General features: G+C 40.3%; 1 protein-coding gene across 7 annotated transcripts in view; it reads right to left on the bottom strand.

Annotated features, from left to right (window-relative positions):
- LOC126281834 (NADH-cytochrome b5 reductase 2) overlaps positions 1 to 14,029 on the bottom strand; it is a 49,082-nt gene that overhangs the window by 12,034 nt on the left and 23,019 nt on the right. For all 7 annotated transcript variants that reach the window (XM_049981084.1, XM_049981082.1, XM_049981079.1 and 4 more), the window contains 3 exons: positions 12,584 to 12,791; positions 12,343 to 12,461; positions 10,261 to 10,465 (listed from right to left, as the gene is read on the bottom strand). In XM_049981084.1, the coding sequence (XP_049837041.1) occupies positions 10,261 to 10,465; positions 12,343 to 12,461; positions 12,584 to 12,791 (532 nt within the window). The remainder of the gene's footprint in view (positions 1 to 10,260; positions 10,466 to 12,342; positions 12,462 to 12,583; positions 12,792 to 14,029) is intronic.

The raw sequence follows: 14,029 nt of genomic DNA, 5'->3' as shown, positions 1-14,029 counted from the left end.
CAACTTCTGGTGCGTTATGACTCCCAGAACTGAACCGACGCAGCAGCTCCAACTGCTCTGCCGAGTCGCCCACTGCCAGTCGTTTCAATGGTTGCGGGAAGGCGCGCCGATTTTCAGAACCTCCTCACCAGTCGACAGCATAAGGCCGAACTGCAGATAAGGCCCCTATTCCTTTCAAGACGAGCAGTTAATGCCCCATATCACGCAGCCGCTGTTCACGTCGCTTACGCTGATGCCGCGATCTGCGTGCTGTCCCTCTAGCACCGGCAGAGAAGTCTCTTCTTGATGCCCCGACTGCCAACTCACTATGAGAGCTCATACAGCCACTTCTTAAACCCACGCGAACAGCCCACTTTCCTTCTTTGCCGCAAGAGGGAGACACGAAGCCTTCAATTGTGACAAAGGAGCCACCGCCAGAAAACGGAGGACGACTGTTTCACGCTACACGCTGCGGCGCACTTTTCAAAGCTAACTTTACTACAGCTCAGATTCATTGTAATTTATTAGGAATTAAATGTGTGTGATATACTGGGATAGGTGTGAAGATCAACTTCTTTCGCAAGATCTTAAAACCATACTTAGTGATGCACTGTAAACAGTATACATAACACTTAGTATACAGAATTTTAACTGAGTCAGTAAAACTGTCCGGAATCTAGCCCTGGATCTTTACCAAACACATAATCACTAACTGAATACACTACCCCTACACCACAGCAAGCTTTACTTCACAGGTGTCAGTTTGTGTACTTATGTTTGTATTTAGCGTAGTTAGTCACGAAGTAATCATTCCTCCACATTTATTGACTCTTAGAAGTTCTTGGTCATGTAAAAAACATTTGTAATTTAATCAAATGCTCCTCTGCTTATTCACGTGTAATTGCAGAATTTGTCTGGTGGTCTTTGTAGTTTGTTTATGAAATTCTCCATGGAGATTCCTCCCTTTGTAAATTTCATGCATAGCATTCCTTTTCGCTTTATTTTCTTAAGTAAACCTAATTCTGTAGCCTTACTGTCCAGCTACAGTACTCCACTGGTTAGGGACACCGTTTTACAGAAACAGCTGCTTGGCTGTAACAAGGGAATGGTCAGACTTGTCATGCCGAAACATGTATTGCTTTTTTTACCACTGTTATTTAACTGTGCAAAAAGTCCGTATGCAAAATTGTAGCTGCTGACCTTAACTGGAAGTTAAAAAAAAACCACGAACATGGCTGTGTTTCCTGCTTGGCGCTTGCAGTGACGGCTGGCCACCCCTGGAAATGGCGAGTTGCGAGCGTTGTGCGCATGGTCGGAAGTGCGGCCGTCCTATCGTGGCATTCACTAAAGAGGAATATCGCTGCACGGTTTTGGTGGAAAGAGGAAACGAATATTCGTTTATGTGGAATGCACGTCCTTTTAATTTCTGATACGTATTTCGAAACATACCGTCCTGAAATTGGTTAGAGATGTGAAAGATGTTCTGTACATGTTCATCTATACTCCGCAAGCCACTTCATGGTGAACATTCAGTCTCCCCTCACAGGTGATGGCGAACCCTGTAAATGTTTTGCTGCTTGCCATGGAGATATACCACAGACGCCAAATGAAGCAATCAACAGAAAACACGTGTGAAGACTACGTGTTGTGCGACATGGTTGTTAAACTAAAATAGAAAGAAACTTCCACATGGGAAAAATATATTAAAAACAAAGATTCCAAGACTTACCAAGCGGGAAAGCGCCGGCAGACAGGCACATGAACAAAACACACAAACACACACACAGAATTACTAGCTTTCGCAACCGATGGTTGCTTCTTCAGGAAGGAGAGGGAAAGACGAAAGGATGTGGGTTTTAAGGGGGAGGGTAAGGAGTCATTCCAATCCCGGGAGCGGAAAGACTTCCCTTAGGGGAAAAAAAGGACAGATGTACACACACATACACACACACACACACACACACACACACACACACACACACACACACACACACACATCCATCCGCACATACACAGACACAAGCAGACATATTTAAAGGCAAAGAGTTAGGGCCCTAACTCTTTGCCTTTAAATATGTCTGCTTGTGTCTGTGTATGTGCGGATGGATATGTGTGTGTGTGTGTGTGTGTGTGTGTGTGTGTGTGTGTGTGTGTGTGTGTGTGTGTACATCTGTCCTTTTTTTCCCCTAAGGGAAGTCTTTCCGCTCCCGGGATTGGAATGACTCCTTACCCTCCCCCTTAAAACCCACATCCTTTCGTCTTTCCCTCTCCTTCCTGAAGAAGCAACCATCGGTTGCGAAAGCTAGTAATTCTGTGTGTGTGTTTGTGTGTTTTGTTCATGTGCCTGTCTGCCGGCGCTTTCCCGCTTGGTAAGTCTTGGAATCTATGGTTGTTAAACTTTTAGACAAGCATGTAAATGGCGCAGACATGTGGCTAGAAACAACTGAAACACTCGATATTGCAGATTGCGAATCTACAGACGGCGAAGACACCGACGGAAGTTGCAGTCATGAAGACTTTTCTAGTGATAGTGCCACGTACCGTCATCAATTATCTCAGAAAGTAACACCAGCAACTACAATAACCTTATCAGACAAAGAAAAAGCGATGACGTATTGGTTGAACGAAAGTGGTAAGAAACGCCTACGTGTCAGTACTGTTCAAAATAAGTATCGCTTTGTCCGTTCTGAATGTGAATTGTATAGATGGGAAAGGAAGCTGCTGGACGACGTAAGAGTCGACTGGAAATTGTGACGGAGATAAATACGCGACTTTTTGAACTATTTACGGATGCCAGACAACAGTCATTTAGTGTCAGCGATACAACTTTGCGTGATTGGGCGTTAGAGATTGCCAACACGATAGGCGCTAAAGAATTTACAGCTTCTCAAAGTTGGATTAGTCGCTTCAAAAGATCACATAAAATTGTGGCAAGAAAAATAAAATTTGTATCGAGAAACAGGTCGGAAAATGAAGTGACAAATCGAAATGATAGAAGCTTTTTTTACGAATGCAAAAAATAAGATCGCTAGTTTTAGTGAATCGTACGTGTTCAATGCAGATCAGTCAGGTTTTCAAAAAGAAATGCGTGCGAAAAGAACACTGTCATTTAAAGGGGAAAAACATAGTGACGTGATTGCACAGTCCACGAGTGCACTCACTATACTGCCCATAATTAGTCTGGATGGTTCATTGCTGCCTAAACTATATATGTGTCTTCAAGAACCAACTGGACATTTTGGACCACGTGTCAAAAGAACAATGTTCTACGCAAACAATCTTGTGGTAGATGCATCGAAGTCTGGATAAATGGGAAATGAAAACGTTACACTTTTCATCCGTCATGCTTTTCTTCCATTCTGTGGGAACAAATCTCTTCTACGTCTAGATTCGTTGTCAGGTCATAAAAGGTCTGATTCATTAAAAGCTGTATTTCGAGCCCACCCTGACAAAAAAGTAGAAATACTTCAGATTCCACCCGGCATGACGAACTAACTCATCCTTTAGACAGAGAATTTTTCTGTCAGTGGAAGGCATTTTACAGCAAACTAACAGAAAATTATTGTGTGCAGATGACTGCAGTTTCCTGTCTATCATCGAGACAATACTCTCAAGCTGCAGTCAGAAGTACATTATCAATTTTTCTGCCCACGGTTTCAGAATTTGATTAAATGTGTGTGGCACTCCTCGAAATACACTGATACTAGGCCTGATTCATTCCTAACAACAGCCCAGTTTTGTCTACGGACATCTAACAATGTCTGTGATTCACTGGGCTGTCATATGTCGTCTTTGCTTGTATGTTCTTGGTGCACAAAAAACCTATGTTTTGAACATTGTATCAATATTTCGCATTTTTGCGGTAATTACAAGAAATAAAATTTGGATGTGTTCTAAACCGTATATTTATTTGTGTGTATTTCATAGCTATATGGAAAGAATGTTGCAGGTAACATATGAGCCATATTTGTCAACGAATGTTTAATTTGTCATACGATCGCTTTCACTGGGGGAATCGGCTCTCTCACTGCTGTGGCACGAGCGCGGCGCGTAGCTAACGCCACCTTGTCCCTAGATGGCGTTGGTATAACGTAGCGAGACAGGTCAGGGTTGTACAAGAGGCAGTTACAAGCGCGGAAACCATGCGACAATAATGTCTTACTTCATAAAATGGTTTACAGACTTCCAGGTCATGTCAGCAGCTAAAATTCTGCACACAGACTTCTTGCAATGTTAACTCACAGTGGTAAAAAAAAGCAAAACAGGTTTCGACATGACAGGTCTGACCATTCCCTTGTAAGCAGCCATCTTGTAGTGCAACATGGTCACTCGCACGCAGCACACCCAAGCTTTTCGCTGAATGCTGCTGCTTGTCACTGGAGTGTCGCATATCCAGAAGTTGCTCGCTTCTGTCACTCACATACGACACGGCCCAACATTTTCATCTTCCAGTGCTGGAGATATCATCAGAAGCTTTAGTGACACAGAAAGCAGTTTCAGTCTCAAGAAAGATCAACAAGCCAAACTTTTCACAGTCCTTGCAATGGTCAGTTCCGGATATCAGACATCTGTCTAAAGCCATGTTTACACTGAGTTAACAACATTGTCTGTAGTACTGGACTACTGATGTGGTTAACACAAAAACAGTGTTCCATGGCTGTGTCAGTAAGTCAAAGATGCATTGTTCATGGGCTGTTACCATTAAATATCATTACACAACACCAGTGTTTGGATTCTATCTCAATTCTTATGTACGTGTTTTCTTTCTGTGTGTTAGATTAAGATGTGGATGAGGTGCAAAGTTCAGAACTTGTCTCAGTATATGAGGCATAGGAGTACCTCTGGAATGTTAGAAGCCAAAATTACAACAAATATTAAATTTAAACAAGACTCATTGAAAAAGAAAATGCTGTGGTGCTTTACACCAGCAGCAGCGATGTTGACAAGAAGATCAAATCTATCATTTCTCAGTACAGACATAAGGACAGCAAACTAGACAAAATTAAGAGATCTGAGAGTGGTGATAATTTGGTTATGAGTCAAAGCAGTTTCCTTTTCGATGTCTACAGTTCCTGCATGATATTAGGAACCAAACAAAACAAGTGACAACTGAAAGGGTAAACAAGGTTTTTTCCTCATGTTTATTTTTATTCAATACTGCATAACAATTTTTAGCTACAATTATTTTGTAATGGGATAACTCCATGTGGGCTTACACAGTAATTTGCAAATTCACAGATTTCTTTATATGTGACTGAAGTTTTCCATGATGTACATTTGAGGGTTCAAAAATAGATTCTGCACTTCTTGGGTTCACTTCACCTATCTACAGGCATTAAGATTTTAAACTTCCTTGTGGGTTTTAATAGCTCCTTGACTTGGCATTTTTCCTTAAAAAATTGTAGCGACATACTGTTTTCATTGTAACTCTGTACCTTCTCCGATTGCAACGAAACTTTTTTTGGGACAAACACTGATGCCATTATTCCACATGTAATTTCCACAACCATCCTTACCTTTGACAGTCGGTATTTAAAAATTCTTCATTTTGAGCCTTATTGTGCCTTCCTAGATATGGTTTCACAATGTTTTCTTGTAGTGGAAAAACATCACGTGCCATGAATGTATGAATATACATGGTAGTGGCTTTGTCCCTCCAGAGCTTGAAAGTTCAGTTTTATTTATTTTTATTAGTTCACTTATAGCATCATTCTTAAAAACAACCCCATCTGAAATTCTTCCTTGGCAGTCAACATCAGCATATAAAAATGATTTATCTGGTGTCAACAACAGCAATCAACACAATGTTAATGACCCTTTGTAACTGCAACATTAACTCCCACTAACAACTGTGTACTGTAAGACAACATGCTTCCCACAATGGGTGAAGTGGAGCACCTGGCTAAACATGCTTTCTTTTGCATGTCACTCATCTTCAGTCATTTGCACCTGAACCAAATAAAATTGACTTCATGTTTGCAAGAGATACCATGAACTGTTAAAAATGTACAAGATAAAGCTACAAACAAAGATGAAGGGGGAAGTATCCCACCTCCACAAAAACGGGCGAAGAGGGGGTTGAAGAAGTGACCCCCCCCCCTTAAACAAGATGACAAATGTTGCAGCAATGACAACAAAAATAACAAGAACAACAACAAACCCTATCAAGTTAGTTTGGACAACTTGTGGACAGCAAACTGCAGGAGTTTCCATCCTACAAAGAGGCATCTGCCACAAAAACATTCATAATACACTATATGAGGTGGAGGTGAGTATTCTTAAGAGGCACAGGAGTATATGTAGAAGTGGCAGGGAGATTGTCAACTTCAGGTTCAGTTTCAGGTTCAGTTTCAGGTTCCCCCCCCCCCCCCCCATTACATTTAGTGAAAGTCTTTCAGACACCAAGCTGAAACAATTATCTTCACTTACAATGATAAAAATCTGAAAATAATAATGTACATCATCAAATACATGGTCAGAGTTACCTGTACATAATCCTGAAATCCTTTACCCAAACTGCAGGAACTATGAGATATGGCTCAGGGTGTCCTCCTCCTCCTCCTCCTCCTCCTCCTCCTCCTCCCCCCCCCCCCCCCCCCCAAAAAAAAAACCTAGCGGCATGAGAAAAAGTTTCGTTCTTATATACTGGTGAAAAAGGCTGTTACCAAACTCTAATAGGCTATTGAGGACAAGAAAGAGAGGTGTTAGGTGTCCTTTGCTAGAGTTTTCATTATTCATTTTCATTGATGGACATAGATGTTCTTGATTTGTGTTTGCTTTATTGCTTGCCACTGGTGGGAATAGTTGAATGGGAAACAGGTGCCAGTTATAACGTAATGTTGCTTACTTATTGCCTAGTGCTGGCCGAGGCCTGTCAGTACTCTGTACCTGCAGCTGCTGTGGTCTCCCACGAGCCTGTGTGCGTTGGTTCATGTGAGCTGCAGTTCTGTAGAGCTGTTGCTGCTGACACAGACACAAGAAGTCAATACCCGCCCCCCCTCTCTTCATGGTGGTGGGTCGCTTGGCTATTTCTATCGCTTCTCTAATCTTCCTCCTGAAGGTAAGAGATTGTTTTGCAATATGTGGGCTTCATGAAGTTTTGCATTTTTGCTACACTTGTCCTAGATTCTGCCACCACTGACTTTTTATTTTTAGTTTGATATGTCTTTGATGTCTAGATACCTGTGAGTGATGGCCACCCTGTCTCACCTACATACACAAGTCAACACTAGCATCCATTTTTTTAAACTCCAACAGCACGTAGCTTGTCAACTGCATCCTTCACTGAGCCAAGAACATCTTTTATTCTGTCGCTATTTCAAAAAGTCAGCTTGATACCTGCTCGGCATACAGTTTTGCCCACACATTCAGTGACCCCTAAGGTAATGTTTTGTGCTTCCTCCTGCACTTCCCTATTGCCTTCATCCTTTGCCATCTTAGTTTTATCTATTATCTTCATCACATAACCACTGGCTCCAAATGTAGACCTGAGATTTTGTAGTTCAGCCTTCAGAAGTTCTGCATCACTGATCCTGCGCACTCTTTTGGTTAAAGTGTGCAGGGGGGATTTCTTCTGCAGTGGGCGACGGTGGGAGATGGCATATGGTGGCGGGGGCCTTGTGTATACTCTACGGCCAAGTATATCATTAGACTTTCAATAAACTTCGCCACTGAAGAAAGGCAGCAAACCATTCTTTTCTATCGCCATAGCAAATTGAATCCTACTGTGCTTCCGATTGAGGTGTTGGTGGAAATTCTGTAGCTCTTCTTCTCCGTGTTACAGATAACTAAGGAGTCATCAACAAATCTGAGCCAAAATTATGGGTGTAACAGTACAGACTGGAGTGCTGTTTCTTCCAATACTTCCATGAAGATGTCGGCTGTGACAGGTGTGAGAAACCCACAGCTACACCATCTATCTGTTCATATAATTTCCCTTTCCCCTGAAATAAGTGGTCATTAAACAGTGACACACTAGCTTCAGACATCGGGTGCCATGCACTCCTCTAACATGTTCATTGTGTTAAGACACTGGTCATTCATGAATAAAGACTTCACATCGAAGCTGACCGTCAGGTCTAGACTCAAGATACACTTATCTTTTAAAAGTACAATAAATTGGGTGGAGTCTTAACATACAAATCTACGTGGCTCACCACATATCAAAGCTCTGGAGGCAGTTCTTTTGCTATGCTGTTCGTTGGTGAATTAATTTCATTCACAATGGGCGATAAAGTAAAAGCCTTTAGGATTTCACCACACCATATATCCTTGGCGCCTGTGGAATTTATGGAATAAATCTTCTGGACATCTCCAAGTTCATTCCAGTTTGCTTTAGCAGTCTTTGCATCGATTTGATTATACTGGCCATCACATCTCCCTTAAGTTTCTTATCAATGGATTCACTCAGAAGATCCTCCATTCTTTTGTTACAATCTGCAGTGTCCAAGGTTTTCCAGATGCTGGGTGAAACTTCTTCAAAGGTTTACATAAAAGTAAATATACTATATGGTCAGAAGTATCAGGACACCCATAAAAACATGTTGCTCATATTAGGTGCATTATGCTGCCATCTACTGCCAGGTATTCCATATCAGCGACCTCAGTAGTGATTAGACATCATAAAATGGAGCACTCAGCGGAACTCGTGGACTTCGAATGTAGTCAGGTGATTGGATATCTGTACAAGAGATTTCCACACTCAACTTCCCAAGGTCCACTGTTTCCATCGTGATAGTCAAGTGGAAAAGTGAAGGGACACGTACAGCACAAAAGCAGACAGGTTGACTTCGTCTGTTGACTGATATATACCACAGACAGTTGACATGGGTTGTAATGTGTAATAGCCACACAATTATGCAGACCATCACACAGGAATTCCAAGCTGCATCAGGATCCACTGCAAGTACTATGACAATTAGGCAGGAAGAGAGAAAACTGATTTCATGGTCAAGCGGCTGATCATAAGCCACACATCACGCTGGTGAATGCCAAACGACACCTCGCTTGGTGTAAGGAGCATAAACATTGGATGATTAAACAGAGGAAAAACATTGTGTGGAATGATGAATTACGGTACACAATGTGGCGATCTCAAGGCAAGGTGTGGGTATGGTGAATGTCTGGTGAATGTCATCTACCAGTGTGTATACTGTCAACAGTAAAATTTGGAGGCGGTGGTGTTACGGTGTGGTCTTGTTATTCATAGAGGGGGCTTGCACCCCTTGTTGTTTTGCATGGCTCTATCACAGCATAGTCCTACATTGATGTTTTAAGCACCTTCTTGCTTCTCACTATTGAAGAGCAATTTGAGGATGGTGATTGCATGTTTCAGCACGATCAAGCATCTGTTCATAATGCATTGCCTGTGGCAGACTGGTTACACAACAATAACATTCATGTAGTGGACTGGCCTGCACAGAGTCCCAACCTGCATCTTACAGAACACCTTTGGGATGTTTTGGAACGCAGACTTTGTGCCAGGCCTCACCTAATGAGATTGATATCTCTCCTCAGTGCAGCACTCTGCGAAGAATGGGCTGCAATTTCCCAAGAAACCTTCCAGCACCTGACTGAATATGCCAGCGAGAGTGGAAGCTGTCATCAAGCCTAAGGGTGGGTCAACACCATATTGAATTCCAACATTACCAATAGATGGTGGTACAAACTGAAGTCATTGTCAGCCAGCTGTCCCGATACTTTTGATCATATAGTGTACATCCCAATACTCTTGTGTCAGGTTAATCAATCTTGATTTTCCATGAGTATTATTAGGGGAACTGTTCTGTTACATCCTTTCTGTATTGACCACCACCACAGTTATACACAAACTGCGGGTACAAAAGTCCACCCACGTAGTCCCAATTGCCTGGGCAAGCTTGCTCTCACAGAGGTACAACACCTGGTAAAGAGGTTGTCTGCAAATTTTATTTATTTAATGTGTCAAGTGAGCCCCAACTTAACCCCCCCCCCCTTTTTTCTCCTTGATGGGTTCAAGTAGTAATCTAGTACTTACGATTATATTACTATGAAAATGGTTATAATATAAACACTACACTAGTATAGCTTGCTAAATCACACACATGATTGTGTACAAAATTACTGTATATAATTAAAATTCTAAGAACAGTTTAATAAGAAACCTTGCATACTTACATAAAATGCAAATCTTGACCCTATAATGTGCAACTATAGTAACAACAATAATAGTGAACAATATATTTCAGTATAATTGGTGTCTCAGTTGATGGAAAATGAGTAATTTACATCTGTTACCCATACCTGCAATCATTGCAACCTTTTTGACTACCACAGTTGATGCTGGATCTTTCCTAAGCACTTTTATGGAAAAGCGGCCATTGCCAAGATACACTAAGCGACCAGACGGTCCACGCACATCAATTGTATCACCTATCTTCATGTCCTCAAGATATTGGCTCATCTTGCCACCTTCAGGAAATTTTGGATGAACATTCCTGAAGTAAACCTAAAACAATGTTAATTAACAATTTAAAAACGTAAGAATGTGGTAATGGGAAGTCCTTGCTAAAACACAGCAAGGAGTATAAAAAACACTGTATGTCTGAGAAATGGAGATGACAGGAACATCATCAAGATGAAGAATGTAGCCAAATCTACACACACACACACACACACACACACACACACACACACACACACACGGCTGAACTGTCCAATTACATCATGCCGACACTACAGCTAGATTGGGGTGACAGGAAAAAGGAAACAGGGAATGGAAATAGTTGCTGACAATTTGAAGGTCACTGTGAAAGGAGGAGAGGCAACCAGAAAGAAATTTTTATGGTCCGGCCACAGGGAAGGGGGAGGGGGGAGGTGTCCTTGGTAGACTTCCACTCTCAATCCTGTCACTGACCCCTTTCCCATCTCAAGTGTTCCTTTCCTAGGAGGTCAAGGTCCATTTTAATAATGAAAGATTTTAGAAGTACTGCCGTAGCTCGACAGCTGACTAACAGAGGACAATTGAACTAGGGATGGGAAACACCGACTTGTAAAACCTAAATCGGTACTTTTAGTTCTGAATACAGTAACAGGTATTTCTCAGTGTTTGTTTGGTCTCAGTTACAACAGGTATTTTTATTTTTTACTGATAACCAGGTACAAAAGCAAGGTATCAATCTTGCCAGTTTGGTAGCAAGTTCTGTGGGTTTTGAATATGAGTATCTTTGAAGGATAAAGTTTCTGGTGATAGAACCAATTTAATATACAACACAATACATAATGACTATTTATGAACAGACTGGACAGTAAAATCTTTGCCAATGGATTAAGTCATTATCTAAATTTTAACTACTACCATGAAATTGTTCCTAGAAGTGTTATATTTTGCCCACTATTTAAATTGTTCATTTGATTATTTCAAATATGCATTTCTTGTTTTGTCTGTAAAAATCAATTTTTTTTAAAGTCCCATTAATAAGTGAAGATACATATTTTACTTAAAAAAAAACCAACAACAAAAAAAAGGCTTTTCATTCAGATTAAAGAAAAAGAATGCTACAACTTTTACACAAAAGCTTATTATTTGTCTGTAATTTCTATGAAATAACAGAAGAGAGAGAGAGAATGTGTTATGGCAACAACAATATATTAAAAAAGTTAACTGATTCATGCTTGACAATAAAAATAAGGAGTAGCTGATCTGCTGAGAGTGTTTACATAATATGCTGTTATCTGCTTGTAACCCTTGGAAATGGGCAACTTAACACAAGAAATAGTGACCTCCAACCTCAGTTTTCACCCATTAGCACAGACTATTTGTAATGCCAAAATGGTGATGTGGTCCTTGATTACAATATGATTTTGAGCAGAGATTTAAAAAATTAGAATCATTATGAGATTATTGGTGATATTTTTTTGTTTTGTTTTATTCAACACCACAGGGTTTTTCGAGCAAAGCACCAAATTGTTGATGGATTAAGTTTTATCTTGGTTACCTATTTTATTTGATATTTAGATTCTATGTTTCTTAGATGTGATGCAAAAGACTGAGGGAGTTAAAGAATTTTTAAATCTTTGTTCAATGACTGTTTACTGCTGGAAATACTAGCAATAAAAAACAAAAATTGTTTATTTAATGAACTGGTTATTCTTATTTGTTTTAACAGTAAGGTTAAAATAGAGATAAGAGACCATTATAACCGAAGACCATTTGTTACTGAGATAACCGCCATCCTTAAACTGAGTGCAGATGTGTGCTGTCATACGTCCAGCTACATCAGTAAACCTTATTTCATGGTTGGACAACAAGCTTCAATGGTTCCAAAGTCCACACACCATGTGTTACAACTGTATACTTAAAAACTACAACTTATGGGTGCTTACCTTAATGACAAGATCCATATAACCCTTATCTTCATCACTTGAAACTGGTGTGTATGACCTAATAACAATCTGATCATCGATTTTTGCAGAAAGATGTATGTGTTGGCCAATAGGGAGACCTACAGAAGAGTAACAGTCTTTAGTGGAGTGATCTGTTCACAATGGCACATTAAATGGACTTTCAAAGATGAATAATTGAAAAGTATTATCTTAATACCAGTAGATATACTTTATACCATACCCAGAATATGTTGTTCTGATGGAAGACCAAACCGGAACTTCCTAGTATCATGGCTAATAACTTTCTTTTCGATCAGAGGTAAAGCATATTTTACAGTGGGATCTTTTAAAGTAATCAAAGGCTCTTTTGACTTCTTCCGACTAAAATATACTTTTGCCAATATTGCAGTCACAATAACAACACCAACACCCACCACCACAGGAACAGCCTGAAAACAAATTTAGTGGAGTGTTTTAAATTACATGAAAGTCCTACCACCAGTTACATATTTTGACATAGTTTATATATACACATGCAAATATTTGTTATAAACACCATTTGAAACCACTACACAGAATCATCTTTTTGGAAAAATTTCTATATCTCTCTCTTTAAATTCAGCATGCATGAACAATTTATGCGGTACAACTGCAGACACCATGACATGTTATACTAATTCATATCTATAGCATTAACAAGTGATGTGTACTATAATTTTGCGTATTTCCATACAAGCAGGAACAGCTGCCTACATTACAAGGTGCTGTGAGAATTTTTGAGGACTAAAGCAACTAGTTTTTAAGTACATGTGCTGCTACTATCCCTCCCCCAAAAATCAATTTTTATATATATGTTGTTTGCAGAGGAAATTCTGTCTGTCATATTTATAAGTGCAACACTCACCACAGGATACTTTATGTAGGTAATAATAATAATAATAATAATAATAATAATAATAATAATATGGGAGAGGATTGGAAAATCATGCACAATAATTTTTTCTCTCCTAGTGTCGCTGCTGGAATGCTGGAATTTCACAATGATACAGAAAGAAGTTTGCACTACAGCACGTATTTTGTTTTCATGTGCAGCCCTAACAAGGAAAGTGAACTACAGAACAGAAATGGTGCACATGTTATTGTTGTCAACCTGTCATGTGCAGCGAAGTGCAGTTCGATATTTGTGGGCAAAAGGGCATAAACAGTGTGAAATTCATGGTAGCATGCGTAATGTGTATGAGGATGACTGTATGGACTGTAGCAATGTCTCCAGGTGGTGTGCATTCTTCCAACAGGGTAGTGTGAACCTTAGTGATTCCTCACACTCCAGGCAGCAAGTAACAGCTGCAACCCCACAGAATGTCAGAGCCACTAGGGCAGCAATTTTCAATGACTAGCATGTGCAACTGTGAACCTTATCACAGCAGTTCAACATTTTCTACAGTTTAGTGCACGATACTGTTCATGACATATTGAAATTTTGTAATGTTAGTGCTCGCTGGGTGCCTAAGAACCTGACAACCACAAGGGCCAATGAATTATGACAAGCTTGGATCATTTAAAGTGTTACTCCAAAGAAGGGTGTGGCTTTCTGAAAGGAATTGTCACTGGCAATGAGTCACGGGCATACGACTGTAAGCCCATTACTAAGTAGGCCTCTATAGAGTGAAAACACATTGGTTGCCCA

Source organism: Schistocerca gregaria, chromosome 7, assembly GCF_023897955.1.
Source record: "Schistocerca gregaria isolate iqSchGreg1 chromosome 7, iqSchGreg1.2, whole genome shotgun sequence".
NCBI lineage: Eukaryota > Metazoa > Arthropoda > Insecta > Orthoptera > Acrididae > Schistocerca > Schistocerca gregaria.
Note: the sequence above shows the minus strand (reverse complement) of the source record. Positions and strands in the feature narration are given on the sequence as shown.